The following is an 18133-nucleotide window of genomic DNA, read 5'->3' as shown; positions in this document are numbered from 1 at the left end:
CCGTGTTATCTTAACAGGTGGATGTTCGCCAAAAAAAAAAAAAACTGTTTACTGCCAGTACAACTGTTGTATTTTATCATACTGGTGTAAGTACTATGTCCTTGGCTGTCACCTCCACTGCGACCACCGTCTACGCCTCGAGATGGCTTCGTCATCTCCCTCCGAAGGGAAGAGAAGTCAACTGAAGAGTCCCATTGTGGGATGGTGCAGACACAAAGAAGACAGTTCCCAGGTAGCCTTGAACTACAGACTTTATTTCTCTAGGGGAGCAACAAGAAAACACGAACAACAGAAACTGAATCTCTACTAAGATCACAAGAGATCGTCCTGATCTGATAAGAATAACTGTCACTCTGTGAATACAGTTCTGTGAAGATGCAAGAGGACGCACACAGACTGTCACGATCGATTACTCTCCAAGAAAGTAGTCCGTTGTGGTCACGATCGGTGGTGCACTGGCGTTGTCTTCGTGCGGTACTGCTGTATCGGTGACTCGCCGTTTACTCGGCGGTAGACTAGGCGCCACGCTCTGCTGGAGGGTTGCAGGCGGCAGTCCTATACAGGCCACCCAGCGTAGGGATACCAGGAAATGGCCTGCGTCACGTGGCTCCGCGAATGGGAAATAGAGCCGTCTCTGTCCAGTGGATCGTAGTGCTCTCCATAGTGCAGCGGAAGGCGCAGTGACGTCGAACACTAACAGCTACAGGCGCCTGGCGCGCCGGCAACCCGCATGACACTGCTGTATGGCGGGTTTGCGAATCATCAGGCACCAGAGGTGCATTCCTTTAACCTTTTCAGGGACATGGCGAAGCATTTAAGTATTCGTTACATTCAGGGTTTTGAGTTCTGTCACATAAACAATGCCAGCTGAAAGCCAGAGTTTGGACTGTCCGTGAAAATGCAACATTTCGAACTCAGCACGCAAATAACAAAAAGTCAGAAACACACAGCAAATAGAGATGCTCATAATACTTTAACATTATATCCGAGAGAGCTTAGCTTTGCTGGTTTCCCTAATGACACAAAGTGAATCACGCAAAGTTACATTCAGAATGCGAATTTACGCAAGAAAATTAAGAATGATAAGGGACTGCAGAAAATTTGTCTAACTTCAGCAAAGAAATGAAAACAATTAATTGTAATCTCAGTGGAAACTAAGTTAAGTGAATACCTTTGTCCTCGATACCAGAGGGACGCTACAAGGAAGCGTTCAATATTTGCGAGCCCGAATAGAAGAATGTAAAGGTTCGCTTCCCTTTTTCGAGAGCGTCCACCCCGCCCCCTTCCTGTTACCAGCCATGCAACTGTAGCATCCACAAACAGACTTCCACCCCGTATCACTGACCAAACCTCTCTGATTTCACCTCTACCTATCTACAAGTCAAGTTGGCACTACGATTCCGCGCTGGACACACTGGAGGCAACTTCAACATACTGTACTCCCGTTCTCGTACTCACCCACTCACATGAAGTATGGAGGGAAACAAAACGAATTGTTTGAGGGGAAATAGATAAACACCGTTGCTCTTCTCTTTTCCAGAGTTGCTGTGACTGTGTGAAGTAGCAGGTGAACTAGAACTACCAGCGTGCTAAAGAACCAGACGCAATTAACGCTTCTGAAACAGAGTCTACTGACCCTTTTCAATATCTAACCTTGTCAAATCGTCTTTATACGAAAGTTTTTAGTTATATGAAAAACTGATGTAGTAACTGGAAAAAGCTGTATCTGTTAAAATCTCTGTTCTGACCTATCACAATACCTCACGTATTATAAATCAGTTATGATTGTAATTCATTGAAAAATATACTTACCATAAGCAATGCTTACTCCAGTTGCGAATAGTAGTACGTGAGGTAGCAGGGATCTGGAGCCACAGTCTGGAACCTGGAAGAGCAATGCAACATATTAACCGTCATGGAGAAAATAAAACGAAAAGGAAATGGAAGAAAGACGTCCATTGTAATAATCTTGGCAGGCGTTAGCATTAAGTAATCAACAAACAACAAATACAGTTACCAAGACAATAGATATTAACTTACCCATGCGTTTAAAGATTTTATTTTCTTGTTAGACATACAGGGTGCGGCGCTTAAATGGTTCAAATGGCTCTGAGCACTATGGGACTTAACAGCTGAGTTCATCAGTCCCCTAGAAATTAGAACTACTCAAACCTAACTAACCTAAGGACATCACACACATCCGTGCCCGAGGCAGATTTCGAACCTGCGACGTAGCGGCCGCGTGGCTCCAGACTGTAGCGCCTAGAACCGCTCGGCCACCCCGGCCGGCGCGGCGCTTAAATCCGGACAAATTTCAATTTGAATTTCCCGCCATATCGCAGTTCCGCCGGCGGTCGCGAAGGTCGTTCTTGAAAGCCATAGGCATCTCGTAAACAGTCAGAACCTCAAAATGGCCGAGATGTTAACGGACAAGTGCGGAGTACAACGGAAGAGCCGCAATTATCGAATGCCTTCGCGCTGGGCGTTCGCCCACTGAAATAGTTCGATTCTTCGGGTACCCGAGATCAACCGTTTACGATGCTGTGGCCAAGTATAATGCTTCGGAGAAATCTGGGGGAGGTTCTGCTAACATGGCGAGGAAACCTCATTCGAGGAAACGCGTGTCACGAACTGCGGCAGTTATCGAAAAGGCTCAGTTGCTGATTTCGGAGGACCCGGGTCAATCGCTGAGGAAATTGGCGCCAGTATTGAATGTCAGCGATTAAACAATGCGTCAGATGGCAGAGGAAGACCTTATACGAGCCGTTTAGTCCAAAACTGTCTCTCGGATAACGTTAACATGTTCTGGTCAAAGGAGTTGTGATCCCTGAATAGCCCGCATTTGATCCCCCTCGACAACTATGTTTAGAGCGTAGTCGAAAGAGTTACCAATAAGACGAGGCACCCTAATGTATCTCTACGCACCGCTATAAAATCAGCATTCGCGAATATGGACAGCACTGTTTTAAAGAGTGCGTGCGATCGCTTCAGGACAATATTGGAGGCGGTCATTGCGGCTGAATGGAGTTACATCGAGTAATGTTGCTCTTGAAAGATACCACCACTTATATGTATAAGGATTTTCACTTTCATTGTATTTTGTTTTAATAAATTTGCTTTAAAAAATTCATTTGTCCGGATTTAAGGGCCGCACTCTGTAGAAATATCATTTTCAATCCGGAAAACAGCTGAAGGATTTTTGTGTGCGGATACTGACAGTCTGCGCTTTTTTCCACCAAAAATTCTCGTGTAACATATTTTCGACATAGCATTCGAGCAATGATCAAACGATGACGCAGATAATAAATGTTATGTAATGTACAGTCGCACAGATGTTATACTAAGAAGTGAAAAGATGTGGTATATAAATTTGTTTCCAGGATTACATGAAGCAACCATAACTTTGATCCGTAGTGTTTCGTGGAAAAGAACGAAACCATAACAAAACACATTCCTACTAATACTGTTTACGAAAATGAATAATATTTCTATTTCTCAATTTCACATAATTTTCTGCGAGTAATAGGCAAGTGATTAAATTTCACTCTTGACTTGCTTCAGGTCAGATTGTTACAACGCCTAATGTGTTCCAGGATTTGCCCTACAAAGGTATAAATATTATTTGCGCTCACAGGTTTATTACGTTTTGTTCGGCATTCCACCTTCATAGCACTTAACTGGATTGTGTTGCTCCTTTGCAGTTCAGGCTGCCGGTATTCGGACCTTAAATTGCTGTTCTTGGCAAGTAGGTTCGTTTCAGCAGTATAATGTGCGTCTGCGCATCCGTGTGGTAGAACGGGAACAATAAACTAAATCTACGAAGAATGCGAAAATATTCATGGAATAAGTTGAGCTTATGTCTTGCATCAAGTGTCTTATTCGCTGCATATGTTAACAAACAGTAAATCGGTCATCAGTGTAAGTTTCAACGCAACAGATCTTTGCTACCCATGATCTTATCGGACGTGTTGTCTCCTTGTATTGCACCAGTTTGTGAAACTACTCACCCATCCGGTTCTAGGGGTCCTAGTGTTGAACATGGCATTCTAATCACGCAGAGTCATGAATTTTTCACATACACAACGTACTGCCTGAGGTGAAAGCCATCTACCTGCCAGAAGAAACTTTAGAACGGATCGTTGATTGAACCTTAGATGTTTGGCTTTGTAGTCTGGCCCCTAAAGAAGCAGATGGACATACTTTACTGAGTTTCTAAAAATCATTCAGTCCTACTTGAAGTGAATGAAAACCTACAGAAAATTTTTAATCGAAATTGTTGAGGAAAGATTACTGACGAAAACGAATCGTCATTGTGTTTCGCGCTTTACTTCTAGAAACCGTTTTGTTGTTGGAAGTAATTTCCGTCCGTCAATGCCATTCGTTCCAGTTCATTTCTGAACGTAAGTTCCACAGCGAACGGCACAGCATAGACATAGGGGAAGAGAAAGATACGGTAGACACCTTACCCTCTTTTCTTCACAAACCTGCGCGATTCCAGTGAGAGTACAAGTAAAATAGCTTCTGGAAGATTGTAAATGCGTTGACTAACTGGACGAATCGCTTTTACAACTGAATGTGCGCCTTAAAATTAAAAAAAAAAACTATTCGTGGAGGGTGAATGACAGCGAAACTCAGTGATATTCAGGGCGCGCATTAGTTTCCAGTACGTTTTTCTTCTAGTTATGGAGGACATAAAGATGCGTACATAAAGATGCTGGAGAATCAATCTGTACCAAAGACTGTATATTTGTAAACTGTAAATCACACCGTACTACTGTGCAGAGCTGAACACCAGGTGAAATTTAACACCGGATTCTGGATGCTTGCCGTGATCTCATAAAGTGGGTAACTAACTGGCAAGTCGAAGGGAAAAGAAACGAAAGTCAGTCGCTCCTATTCACAGAGAGACGACCTCCAGAAATTAGAAGCATATGATTACTGAATATTTGGAAATTTTTGGAAATTTGTGGTAAGTTCCTATGAGACCAAACTGCTGAGGTCATCGGTCCCTAGGCTTACGCACTACTTAATCTAACTTAAACTAACTTACGCTTAGGACAACACAAACACCCATGCCCGAGGGAGGACTCTAACCGTACGAACCGTGGCAAGGCGCCCCCGACCATGTGGCGACTATTGAATACTCTAGTCCAATGAACAACGACAGCCAAGTACTACGCGATGATATTTGATCGCTTGCTAAGGTTCAGACAAACAATAGAGACTCACATTGAGAAACTGCAACGGCTTCAGAACCAGACACTGCGATGCGTAGTCGACCTGCCAGTAAACTTGCCGGACTGCTACACGTATACATCAAGCCGTCGACGACGAAATAGAGATCAGACAAGTAGAGAGATAATAGGCCACCTCGATCATCGGAATGAGGCATCAGGCCGCTACAAGCGACCAGTGGCAGTGCTGTATTTGGAGTAAAATCACGAGAAGGAAGTAAATCTATCTCATAATCCAGTGGTTACCATGAAGCCTGTCATATCAACCACTTAAGAAAAGCAGTCAATACGTGAAAGGTAATACACTACGCCAATCCATTAAAGAATACGGTACAATCCCTTAACAGAAAATAACTTCCTCCACGAAGTCCACAAAGACCCTTTTATGTCGACATCCGAGCCAGTGTGGGGTACATCCAACACGTGGCCAAGCACATCTTCTCATTCCTAGCAGCCGACGAACTAGAGGCGCCATTGGAGAGGTTACATTCAAGGAAGGTAGGTGCATCTCACATGCTAACAAACCTTATGATATTTTAATAACGCAGTACTTGATTGTGAAATATGTGATGTCTTATTTTCTGTAACGAAATTTCATGATCTGAAGATGATTGTGAGCACAATCGAAACCGGTCATATTATTTTATAAACTCACGGCATAGACTAATAAAACTGAAGTAATATCTGGCGTTCCCCAAGAAAATGTTATCTAAACCTATATCTATATACATACTCAGCAAACCACCGTACGGTGCGTGGCGGAGGGTACCCTGTACCACTATTAGTCGTTTCCTTTCCTGTTCCACTCGCAGATAGAGCGAGGGAGAAACGACTGTCTGTATGCCTCTGTATGAGTTCTAATTTCTCGTGTCTTATCTTCGTGGACCCTATGCGAAATGTATGTTGGTGGCAGTAGGATCGTTCTTCAGTCAGCTTCAAATGCTGGCTCTCTAAATTTTCTCAGTAGTGTTCTTCTAAATGAATGTGTTCTTCCATTAGGGATTCCCACATGAGCTCCCGAAGCATATCCGTAACACTTGCTTGCTGACCGAACCTACCGGTAACAAATCTAGTAGTTCGTCTGTGAATTTCTTCGGTGTCTTCTTTCAATTTGCCCTGGTGCGAATCCTAAACACTGGAGCAGTAATCAAGAATAGGTCGCACTCGTGTCCTGTATGCGGTCTCCTTTACCCGTGAACCACACTCCCCTAAAATTCTCCCAATAAACCGATGTGGACCATACGCCTTCCCTACCACAATCCTCACATGCTCATACCATTTCATATCGCTTCGCAATGTTACGCCCAGATTTTTAAACGATGTCACTGTTTTAAGCAGGACACTACTAATGTTATATCCGAAAATTACGGATTTGTTTTTCCTACTCATTCACATTAACTTACATTTTTCTACATTAAGAGCAAGCTGTCATTCATCACACCAACTAGAAATTTTGTCTAGGTCATCTTTTATCAACCTACAGTCACTTATCCTCGGCACCTTCCTGTCTACCACAGTACCATCAGCAAACAACCGCAGATTGCTGCCCACCCTGTCTTCCAAATCATTTATGTATATAGAAAATAGCAACGGTCCTATCACACTTCCCTGGATCACTCCTGATGTTACCCCTGTCTCTGACGAACACTCGCCGTCGAGGGCGACATACTGGGTCCTGTTACTTAAGAAGTCTTCGAGCCAGTCACATATCTGGGTGTCTTTTCCGTATGCACGTACCTTCGTTAACAGTCTGCAGTGGAGTACCATGTCGAATGTTTTTCGGGAATCTAGGAATATGGAATCAGCCTGTTGCCCTTCATCGATGATTCGCAGTATATCATATGAGAAAAGAGGAAGTTGGGTTTCGCACGAGCGATGCTTTCTAAAGCTGTGCTGATCCGTGGACATGAGCTTTCCGGCCTCTAGAAAATTTATTATATTCCAACTCAGAATATGCTCTAGAATTCTGCAGCACACCGATGTTAAGGATATTGGTCAGTAATTCTGCGGGTTCGTTCTTTTATCCTTCTTATATACAGAAGTCACCTGCGGTTTTTTCCACTCACTTGGCACTTTGCGCTGGTCGAGACATTCGCGGTAAATGCAAATTAAGTACGGGGCCAACGACGCAGTGTACTCTTTGTAAAACCGAATTGGGATTCCATCCAGACGTGGTGAATTACTTGTTTTCAACTCTTTCAGTTTTTCCTCTACGCCAGGGATGCTTATTACTATGTCATCCATACGGGACTCAGTGCGGAGGTCAAACGACGGTCCGTTTCTACGATTTTCCTGCGTGACCGATTTCTTAAACGTGGCATTTAAAACTTCGGCCTTCCTTTTGTTATCTTCTTTTGCCAAACCAGACTGATCAATGAGTGATTGAATGGAAGCCTTAGACCCGCTTAGCGATTTTACACAGGACTATAATTTCTTCGGGTTCTCCGCCAGATCTTTAGCCAAGATATGACGGTGCTTGTATGCTTTGCCCATATATCTTTTCACAGGATCACGGATCTCAACTATTCTTTGCCTGTTGTCATTTGCGCGTCCTCTTTGAACCGAGAGTGCAACAACCTTTGCTTTCTCAGCATTTTCCGAATTTCGTTATTAAACCACGGTGTGTCTTTTCCGTGCTTCCTCCATTTACTAATCACATACTTATCCAGAACAAGATTTACAATCTGTTTAAACTTTTCTCATAATTCCTCTATGTCCATCATTTTGGAACTAAATGGTTTCAGTTCATTGCCTAAGTGAGACGCTAACAACTGCTTATCTGCTCTTTCTAGCAGAAACACTCTCCTAGCCCTCTTGACATTTTTATTAACTTTTCTAACCATAGTCGCTATGGTGACATCATGATCACTAATCCCTGTCTCTATAATGGCACCATCGATAAGGTCCGGCTGTTTGTAGCTACAAGGTCCATGATACTTCCATTGCACGTGGGCTGTCGAACTAGCTGCTCAAGACAGATTTCGGAAAACGTATTCGAAAGTACTTCACAAGACCGTCTATCTGTGATGAATCCGTACACGTCTTCGTCTATACTCGGTAGGGTAAAGTCACCATCAACTACACACATCAAAAAAGTTTTGCATCATCCCGGTTCCCATAAATCCTGAAGACAGACGTTGACTATGGATGTTGAATCAAAGACACAGTCCCTTTGACTGTTCAGGACGTCACTAAACCCGTCCAAAGATGTAAACAACCATGCATGAGCAGCGCCTATTAGACAGAGGGGGTCCGACAGCCGATTAGATCCAGTCATTCCACCACGAAGGAGGTACACGGCTCGTGTTGTCTGTAGTTCAACGATGCCTAGACGGCCAATACCGCGGTTCGATAGCGTCCGCATTGTTACTTTGTGCCAGGAAGGGCTCTCAACAGGGGAAGTGTCCAGGCGTCTCGGAGTGAACCAAAGCGATGTTGTTCAGACATGGAGGAGATACAGAGAGACAGGAACTCTTGATGACATGCCTGGCTCAGGTCGCCCAAGGGCTACTTCTGCAGTGAATGACCGCTGCCTACGGACTGTGGCTCGGAGGAACCCTGACAGCAACGCCACCATGTTGAATAATGCTTTTAGTACAGCCACAGGACGTCGTGTTACAATTAAAACTGTGCGCGCTGCATGATTCGCGACTTCACTGCCGAAGTCCATGGCCAGGTCCATCTTTGCAACCACGACACCATGCACCCCGGTAGAGATGGCCCAACAACATGTCGGATCGACCGCTCAGGATTGGCATCACGTTCTCTTCACCGATGAGTGTCGCATATGCCTTCAACCAGACAATCGCCAGAGACGTGTTTTGAGAAAACCCGGTCAAGTTGAACGCCTCAGACACACAGTCCAGCGAGTGCAGCAAGATGGAGGTTACCTGCTGTTTTGGGGTGGCATTACGTGGGGCCGACGTACGCCACTGGTGGTCACGGAAGGCGCCGTAACGGCTGTACGATTCGTGAATGCCATCCTCCGACGGATAGTTCAACCATATCGGGAGCATATTGGCGAGGCATTCGTCTCCATGGGCGACAGTTCGGGCCCCCATCGCGCACATCTTATGAATGACTTCTTCCAGGATAACGACATAAAAAAAATGGTTCAAATGGCTCCGAGCACTATGGGACTTAACGTCTGAGGTCATCAGTCCCCTAGACTTACAACAACTTAAACCTAACTAACCTAAGGACATCACGCACATCCATGCCCGAGTCAGGATTCGAACCTGCGACCGTAGCAGCAGCGCGGTTCCGGACTGAAGCGCCTAGAAGCGCACGGCCACCCTGGCGGCGATAACGACATCGCTCGATTAGAGTGGCCAGTATGTTCCCCAGACATGAACCCTATCTAACATGCTTGGGACAGATTGAAAAGGGCTGTTTATGGACGACGTGACCCACCAACCGCCGGCAGTTGTGGCCGAGCGGTTCTAGGCGCTTCAGTCCGGAACTGCGCTGCTGCTACGGTCGCAGGTTCGAATCCTGCCTCGGGCATGGATGTGCGTGATGTCCTTAGGTTAGTTAGGTTTAAGTTGTTGTAAGTCTAGGGGACTGATGACCTCAGACGTTAAGTCCCATAGTGCTCAGAGCCATTTGAACCATTTTTGAATGCACCAACCACTCTGAGGGATCTCCGCCGTATCGCCGTTTAGGAGTGGGACAATCTGGACCAACAATGCCTTGATGAACTTTTGAATAGTATGCCACGACGAATACAGGCATGCATGAATGCAAGAGCACATGCTACTGGGTATTAGAGGTACCAGTGTGTACAGCAATCTGGACCACCACCTCTGAAGGTCTCGCTGTGTGGTGGTACAAAATGCAATGTGTGGTTTTCATGAGCAATAAAAAGGACAGAAATGATATTTACGTTTATCTCTTTTCCAATTTTCTGCACAGGTTCCGGAACTGTCGGAACCGAGGTGATTCAAAACTTTTTTCGATGTGTGTAGTATTATATGATCTTGGTATTTATGCACAACTGACCACAGACGTTCTTTGAATGACTCTACAACTGTCACAGCGGAGTCGGGTGCTCCGCAAAAACATCCAACAATTAACTTGTTTTCACGTAGACATGTTATGCGCGACCAGGTAACTTGACTGTCACACTCAGTTTCAACCTCAGTAGAGACAATATTTTTGTCGACTGCAATGAACACTCTCCCACCTATCGGCATCTAATCTGTCTTTCCGATAAACATTTCCACACTCTCTAAATATCTCAGAACTTACTACTTCGACAATGGAAACAAAATCAGCCCTCGGTCACTGTTTTTAACAAATTAACCTGGTTTCGACACTGGTAGGAGTGTCTTCCTCAGAATTTAAATCAAAGAATGATCTATATTCATTCTTTGATTTAAATTCTGAGGAAGAAACTCCTGTCGTTGTTGTGGTCTTCAGTCCTGAGACTGGTTTGATGCAGCTCTCCATGCTACTCTATCCTGTGCAAGCTTCTTCATCTCCCAGTACCTACTGCAACCTACATCCTTCTGAATCTGCTTAGTGTATTGATCTATTGGTCTCCCTCTACGATTTTTACCCTCCACGCTGCCCTCCAATGCTAAATTTGTGATCCCTTGGTGCCTCAAAACATGTCCTACCAACCGATCCCTTCTTCTAGTCAAGTTTTGCCACAAACTTCTCTTCTCCCCAATCCTATTCAATACCTCCTCATTAGTTACGTGATCTACCCACCTTATCTTCAGCATTCTTCTGTAGCACCACATTTCGAAAGCTTCTATTCTCTTCTTGTCCAAACTGGTTATCGTCCATGTTTCACTTCCATACATGGCTACACTCCATACAAATACTTTCAGAAACGACTTCCTGACACTTAAATCTATACTCGATGTTAACAAATTTCTCTTCTTCAGAAACGATTTCCTTGCCATTGCCAGTCTACATTTTATATCCTCTCTACTTCGACCATCATCAGTTATTTTGCTCCCTAAATAGCAAAACTCCTTTACTACTTTAAGTGTCTCATTTCCTAATCTAATCCCCTCAGCATCACCCGATTTAATTTGACTACATTCCATTATCCTCGTTTTGCTTTTGTTGATGTTCATCTTATATCCTCCTTTCAAGACACTGTCCATTCCGTTCAACTGCTCTACCAGTGTCGAAACCAGGTTAATTTGTTAAAAACAGTGACCGAGGGCTGATTTTCTTTCAATTGTAACTATTCACGGTCTCTGAACGTGCAGCCATGTACAAGATTTTTTACTTCGAGTTGTAGCCAGCTCTCAGTCCTAAGAATAATTTGAGAGTTGTCTTGAGAACTTTCCTGGAGGGCAGTAAATTTGGGAGCTTTGTTACGATTACTTCGACAGTTTACTGATAAAATTTTTATAGTCGAATTGTCTTTACTCTGAACGTGGTCTGATTTCTCTATATGCGTATCGACTGGCGAGTGTTCATGAGAGTACCTCATACTACTGCCTACCCTAAAAAAAACCCATGTGCACTCCACAAGTACTCTGCTTCTTTTGTATAATGCACCCTGAGCTATGTAAGGGAGTCCTATAAGCCCCCTCTCGATAACGCATGTCCTGAAATGTGCAGCAAAGACTGTCACAGAGACGACTAAGCCTTTGTTTGAGATCCTCCACTCGACTACAAACCAAAAGACACCGATCAGCTGTGGGAACGATGCTGCAAATTGCGAGCTCTGCTTGCACCCCGCGTCGAGGCCAGCAGTCTTCAATACCTCAGCCAGCCACCTGTAAGAACTGAGGACGGCCTCAGAACCCATGCGACAGGCGTCGTTGGTGCCGACGTAAGCCACAACATGCAGACGACTGCACCCTGTATAAGCTCGACAGCTGCAGGCAAGGCCGCCTCCACATATCGGATGAGGCCCACAGCAGACATACAGAGTGCACATTGGTTTTCTTTCCAGCCCTGAACGCTATCTTCCTAAAGGGCTCCATAACAAGCCTATAGGCCTTCTGCCGTTCCTGATCTACGAAAACGATTTAGGAGACAATCTGCCGTCCGCGGTGGTCTAGCGGTTCTAGGCGCTCAGTCCGGAACCGTGCGACTGCTACGGTCGCAGGTTCGAATCCTGCCTCGGGCATGGATGTATGTGATGTCCTTAGGTTAGTTAGGTTTAAGTAGTTCTAAGTTCTAGGGGACTGATGACCACAGATGTTGAGTCCCATAGTGCTCAGAGCCATTTGAACCATTTTTTAGGAGACAATCTGAGTATCCATGTTGCATTGTTTGCACACGATGCTGTCATTTAGCATCTCGTAAAGTCGTCAGATGAGGAAAACCCATAGCAAAACAATTTAGACAAGATATCTGAATGGTGCGAAAATTGGCAATTGACTGTAAATAATGAAAAGTGTAAAGTCATCGACATGAGTACTAAAAGGAAGCCAGTAGGTTTCTGTTACACTGTAAATCACGCAAAACTAAAGGCTGTAAATTCAACAAAATACTAAGGGATTACAGTTATGAACAACTAAAACTGGAATTATCACTTAGATAGTGTTGTGGGGAAAACCAGCGAAAGACTGCGATTTGTTGGCAGGTCCAACAGGTCTACTAAAGAGACTGCTTACACCACTTGTCTGCCCCCTCCTGGAGTATTCCTGTGTGGTGCGGGATCCGCTCCAGATGGGACTGACGGAGGATATTGAAAAGTTTCAAAGAATGCAGCTCGTTTTGTATTATCGTGAAATAGGGGAAAGAGTGCCACGGACATGATACGTGAGTTGGGTTAGCAGTCATTAAAACAAAGGCATTTTTCATTGCGCAAGGTCTTTTCGTGAAATTTCAGTTTCCAACTTTCTCCCCCGATTGCGAAAATATTGTTGGCGTCCACCTACATAGAGAGAAATGATCATCATAATAAAATTAGAGAAATCAGAACTCGCACAGAGAAAATTAAGTGCTTGCTTTTCCCGCTGTTCGAGAGTGGAACGGTAGAGAAATATCTTGAACGTGGAACCTTCTGTCAGGCACTTAACTGTCAACTGCAGAGTAGTCATGTAGATGTAGATGCATACATTCCATAGACACCATTCAAGTGTATGCACAAAATGCTCGTATTCTGATGAGGAGATACAATACATCAAAGAAGAGATATAGAAGATGATGAATAACAGTAAATCCCGCTTCAAGAAGTAATCGGGGATTTTAATGCAAATGTTGGAAACTTAGGATATGATGTCAGAAATAAGAGATTTCATATGTTGGCATAATCTGCCAAGAAGAACAAAATATTCGTCGTTTACACTTTTTTCCAAAGGAAAACAAATAGAAAATGTATCTGGCAACGACAAAATGAAACTAAAAATGAAATGTATTGCACTTTATTTATAAATGCGTTTATACCCACATCTACACTCATGCTCATAAATTAAGGATAATGCTGATACATGGTGAAACAATACTCTGGTGGGCGGTTTGCGGATTTAAATCACCTCGGGTTATGACTATGCGGTACATCTGACCTGCAGTCATCGCACGATTGCGCTGGCAGCAGTCTACATACACAGAGGTGTATTGGTGCATGTCAGAGTACGGTTCAGCGAGTAATTGTGCAGCCGTTTTCAGACGTGCTAATGGTGACTGTGTGTTGAAAATGGCTCAAAGAACACATATTGATGACGTTATGAGGGGTGGAATACTAGGGCGATTGGAGGCTGGTCAAACACAGCAGGTCGTAGCACGGGCCCTCCGTGTGCCACAAAGTGTAATCTCACGATTATGGCAACGATTCCAGCAGACAGGAAACGTGTCCAGGCGCTACAGTACGAGGCGTTCACAGTGTACAACACCACAAGAAGACCGATATCTCACCATCAGTGTCCGCAGACGGCCACGGAGTACTGCAGGTAGTTTTGTTTGGGACCTTACCGCAGCCACTGGAACAGTTGTCTCCAGACACACAGTCTACTGACGACTGAACAGACGTGGTTTATTCGCCCGGAGACCTGCAAGGTGCATTCCATTGACCCCTGGTCACAGGAGATCCCGTAAAGCCTGGTGTCAAGAACACAATACATGGTCATTGGAAAAATGGTCCCAAGTTATGTTCACGGACTAGTCCAGGTATAGTCTGAACAGTGATTCTCGCCAGTTTTTCATCTGGCGTGAACCAGGAACCAGATACCAACACCTTAATGTCCTTGAAAGGGACCTGTATGGAGGTCGTGGTTTCATGGTGTGGGGTGGGATAATGATTGGTGCACGTACACCCCTGCACGTCTCTGACAGAGGAGTTGTAACAGGTCAGGTGTATCGGGACGTCATTCTGCACCAGTATGTCCGCCTTTTCAGGGGTGCAGTGGGTCCCACCTTCCTCCTGATGGATGATAACGGACGGCCCCACTGAGCTGCCATCGTGCAGGAGTACCTTGAAACAGAAGATATCAGGCGAATGGAGTGGCCTGCCAGTTCTCCTGACCTAAACCCCATCGAGCATGTCTGGGATGCTCTCGGTCGACGTATCGCTGCACATCTTCACACCCCTAGGACACTTCAGGAGCTCCGACAGACACTGGTGAAAGAATGGTAGGCTGTACCCCAGCAGCTGCTCGACCACCTGATCCAGAGCATGCCAACCCGTTGTGTGGCTTGTATATGTGTGCACGGTGATTGTATCCCATATTGATGTCAGGGTACATACGCAGGAAACAGTGGCGTTTTGTAGCACATGTATTTCGGGACGGTTTTCTCAACTTATCACCAATACTGTGGACTTACAGATATGTGTCGTGTGTGTTCCCTATGTGCCTATGCTATTAGCACCAGTGCCACGTTGTGTGGTACCACATTCTGCAATTATCCTTAATTTATGAGCATGAGTTTACTTCACATTCCGCAAGGCTCGTAACAGTGTGTGGCGGATTGTACTTCTGGTACTACTAAATCATCCCCTCTTCCCTGTTCCACTCGCTATGGCGCGTGGAAAGAGCGAGTGTCGATAAGCCTCTGTGTTACCTCTAATTTCTCGAATGTTCTCGTCGCAGTCGTGGTCACTTCGTGAAATGCGCTCACTGGAAATTACATTAACAAACCTCTCCGTGATGCGTAACGCCTCTCTTGTAACATCTGTCACTGGCGTTTGTTGAGCAACTCGGTAACGCTCTCGCACGAACTAAACTAACCCTTCACGAAACATGCCACTCTTCGTTGGATCTTTTCTGTTTCTTCAGTCAGTCCTACCTGGCAAGGATCCCAAACTGATGATCACTACTAAAGAATCAGTCGAACAAGCGTCTTGTAAGCCACCTCCTTCGTAGATGAGTTACATTTCCTTTATATTTTTTCCTATGGATCTTAGTGTGCATGTGCTTTTCCTTCTATTTGTTTTATATGAGCATTCCACTTAAAGTCGCTCTGGATGGTTACCCCTAGATATCTTATGGTAGATACTGCTACCAGCGATTTTTTATTAATAGTATAGTTGTACAGTAGCGGATTTCTTTTCATATGTAAGTGCAATGTGTTACACATACTTACGTTCAGAGTCGATTCCCAGAGCGTGCACCATTCATCAATCCTCTATTGGTCATTCTGGAAATCGATACTGTCTTCTGTCGTTGCTACTTTCTTATAGACCATCTCATCACCTGCGGACAGTCTTAAAGGGGTTCCGACGCTTTCTACAAGATCATTTATATACATTGTAAACAGTAACGGTCTTATCACACTTCCTTGGGGTACTCCGAAAATTACCTTTACATCTGTAGATTTTGTTCTGTTAGTTACATGTTCTACAGATCATTTGAACGGTTCTTTTATCGAAATTATGTGCAACGAGTCACTTTATAAGGTATGTATGCATGATTAGTGTTAACATAAATGAACACATTATCATTTTATTCCTACTCATGCAACTACACTTAAAAACAAGTTTTTTTTACTGTCTGCCAGATTTTAAGTAGAAATTCTTCAATGGAATAGAAGGAGTTGTCAAGGAGAAATGATTTTAAATTAGATTTAAAACTTACTTCGCTACCTGTCAGACATTTTATGTTACTGGGTAAATCACCAAAAATTTTATTTCTGGATAATAAACTCCTCTCTGAGGCACTGACAGCTTTAACAACGGGTAATAAAGGTCTTGATCCCCTATAGTGATGAAGGTATGTACATCATTGTTCTTCCCAAATTGTGGTGGATTATTTATGACGAATTTCATTAGCGAAGCACCACATATTATTCTTAGTGCACGCTTTTGTGCAATCAATAATTTCTTCGTAATTGATGGATTAACCCAGAAAGTTATTCTGCACGACTTTACTGAGTGAAAATATGCAAAATATGTCAAGAGGCTGATACGTTTTTTTATGAGCAATAATACAAACAGAAGAAGCAGCTGAACTTAATTGTTTGAGAAGGCTCAATGATATGCTTCTTCCAGCTGAAGTTTTCATCAATATGTAAATCCAAAAATTTGGAGCTTTCTGCTCTAATTACTGACTCCTACTCATGTGCTACATCGATTGTTGGTATGATTCTATTTGTTATACAGTGTGTTTTTTGTTTCAAAATTTAGGGAGACTTCATTTTCAGAGAACCACTTAATAATTCTTTGGAAAATAACATTTACTAACTCTTCTGCTGCTTCCTCTCTAATGGGATTAATTAAACACTAGTACCATCTGCAGAAAGAACGAATTTTGCTTCTTGAACGTTAAGTGGAAGGTCATTCACATTGGACACAAAATTGAACCCTGTGGTACTCCATTTGTGATTTTTACCCCAGTAACTAAACTTTGGACCTTTCAGGTATTGTCTGAATTGTTCAGCACAACCTTTTGCATTCTGTTTATCAAGTATGATTCAAACCAATTGTATAAAGCCATGAATTTTATGAAATCTGAGTTTTTCCAAGAGAGTGTCATGATCTACACAATCGGAGGCCTTGGAGAGATCATAGAAAATAGAGATAGGCGGTATATTATCATTTAAGGCTTGTACTATTGGATGAGTGAATGTATAAATAGCATTCTCAGTTAAGCAAACTTTCTGGAATCCAAACTATGATACGCTGAGTAAATTCTTTCCACCCAAGTGTGCGAGTACTCTCGAGTACATTACTTTTCTGAATATTTTGGAAAAATATGTCAGTAAGGAAACTAGATGATAATTGTTTAAGTCTGACCTGTCACCTTTCTTATGAAGTGGTTTAATAATTACATATTTGAACCTGTCTGGAAAAATACCCTGCGCCAGTGGTGCCTTGCACATATCAGTAGGGACATTACTTATTAAGCTGGAAACTTATGAGAATTCTGTTTGAAATTCCATCAGCCTCACAAGAGCTTTCGTTTCTTAGAATTTGTATAATTGCACTAATTTCAGTGAAGTATGTTGTTGCTACTTCAAGTTTATTAATGTTTTGTGGAATTACATTTTTAATATATTCTTTTGCTTGCTTCTTCGATTGAACCATTTAATCTTGCGTTTGCCGCTACATTTAGAAAGTGAGTGTTAAAAGTACTTGCAGCTTGTGAATTATCAGTCACAACATTATCACTTAGTTTAATTGTTACAGAATCTTGTACGCTGGATGGCAGTTGTGACTCCCATTTGAGTGTATCGCATTAAGTTTTAGTCGTATTATCTGTATTATTTATTTCTGTCAGGACATGCATACTTCTGGAAATTTTAATGACTCTCCTTAAAATACTAGAGTATCTTTTGTAGCACGCAAGTAATGTCAGATCTTGACGTACTCTGGCATTTACATCAATTTCCTTCTTCCTCCATCATAAGATTTTAATTCTCTTAGTTAACTACAGCTTACTTGTTTTTTTAAATGGATCCTTTGGATAATTTTTGGGAAATAAACTTTCAAATATAGACACAATCCTAGGGAATAAATTGAATTTGACATTAGCATCTCTTTCTCTATA

The 18133-nt window shown here is 43.3% G+C and overlaps 1 protein-coding gene across 1 annotated transcript in view; it reads right to left on the bottom strand.

Moving 5' to 3' along the window:
* Positions 1 to 18133, bottom strand: part of LOC126248836 (uncharacterized) — a 535548-nt gene that overhangs the window by 380782 nt on the left and 136633 nt on the right. The window contains exon 2 of the mRNA XM_049950252.1: positions 1813 to 1885. Within this exon, the coding sequence (XP_049806209.1) occupies positions 1813 to 1885 (73 nt within the window). The remainder of the gene's footprint in view (positions 1 to 1812; positions 1886 to 18133) is intronic.

This window comes from Schistocerca nitens, chromosome 3 (genome assembly GCF_023898315.1).
Source record: "Schistocerca nitens isolate TAMUIC-IGC-003100 chromosome 3, iqSchNite1.1, whole genome shotgun sequence".
NCBI lineage: Eukaryota > Metazoa > Arthropoda > Insecta > Orthoptera > Acrididae > Schistocerca > Schistocerca nitens.
This window is presented reverse-complemented; position numbering and strand designations above follow the sequence as displayed.